The sequence below is a fragment of the Eimeria mitis genome, genomic scaffold, assembly GCF_000499745.2.
Source record: "Eimeria mitis Houghton genomic scaffold, Emh_scaff5697, whole genome shotgun sequence".
Lineage (NCBI taxonomy): Eukaryota > Apicomplexa > Conoidasida > Eucoccidiorida > Eimeriidae > Eimeria > Eimeria mitis.
This window is the reverse complement of record NW_013573949.1, coordinates 2264-2654: the sequence shown is the minus strand read 5'-3', so window position 1 is coordinate 2654 and position 391 is coordinate 2264. Positions and strand designations below refer to the sequence as shown.

At 35.3% G+C, this 391-nt stretch overlaps 1 protein-coding gene across 1 annotated transcript in view; it reads left to right on the top strand.

The window, feature by feature from the left end:
* EMH_0083630 (uncharacterized protein) overlaps nt 1-391 on the top strand; it is a gene marked incomplete at both ends in the record, with an annotated part of 2124 nt that overhangs the window by 530 nt on the left and 1203 nt on the right. The window contains one exon of the mRNA XM_013500660.1: nt 327-391. Within this exon, the coding sequence (XP_013356114.1) occupies nt 327-391 (65 nt within the window). The remainder of the gene's footprint in view (nt 1-326) is intronic.

Below are 391 nucleotides of genomic sequence, written 5' to 3'. Positions count from 1 at the left end.
TATATATATATATATATATATATATATATATATATATATATATATATATATATATGTATGTATGTATATTATATATATATATAATAAAGATATATTAAAATTGCTGCTTACAACGAGGGTTTAGGGTTTAGGGTTTAGGGTTTGTTAATAGTGTGAAGGTAAGAAGTACAGAACTAAAAAGAAGAACGTTTAGGGTTTAGGGTTTAGGGTTTGCGTTTGCTTCAGTAACGCACAACAGAGTTTAAACCCTAGGGTTTAGGGTTTAGGGTTTAGGGTTTAGGGTTTAGGGTTTAGGGTTTAGGGTTTAGGGTTTACTTCGTATTCAGGTGGAGGAAAGTCCAGCATAGCGGCCAAAGCCAACACCCGGCGGATGTCGGGGCACCGCTCTGCA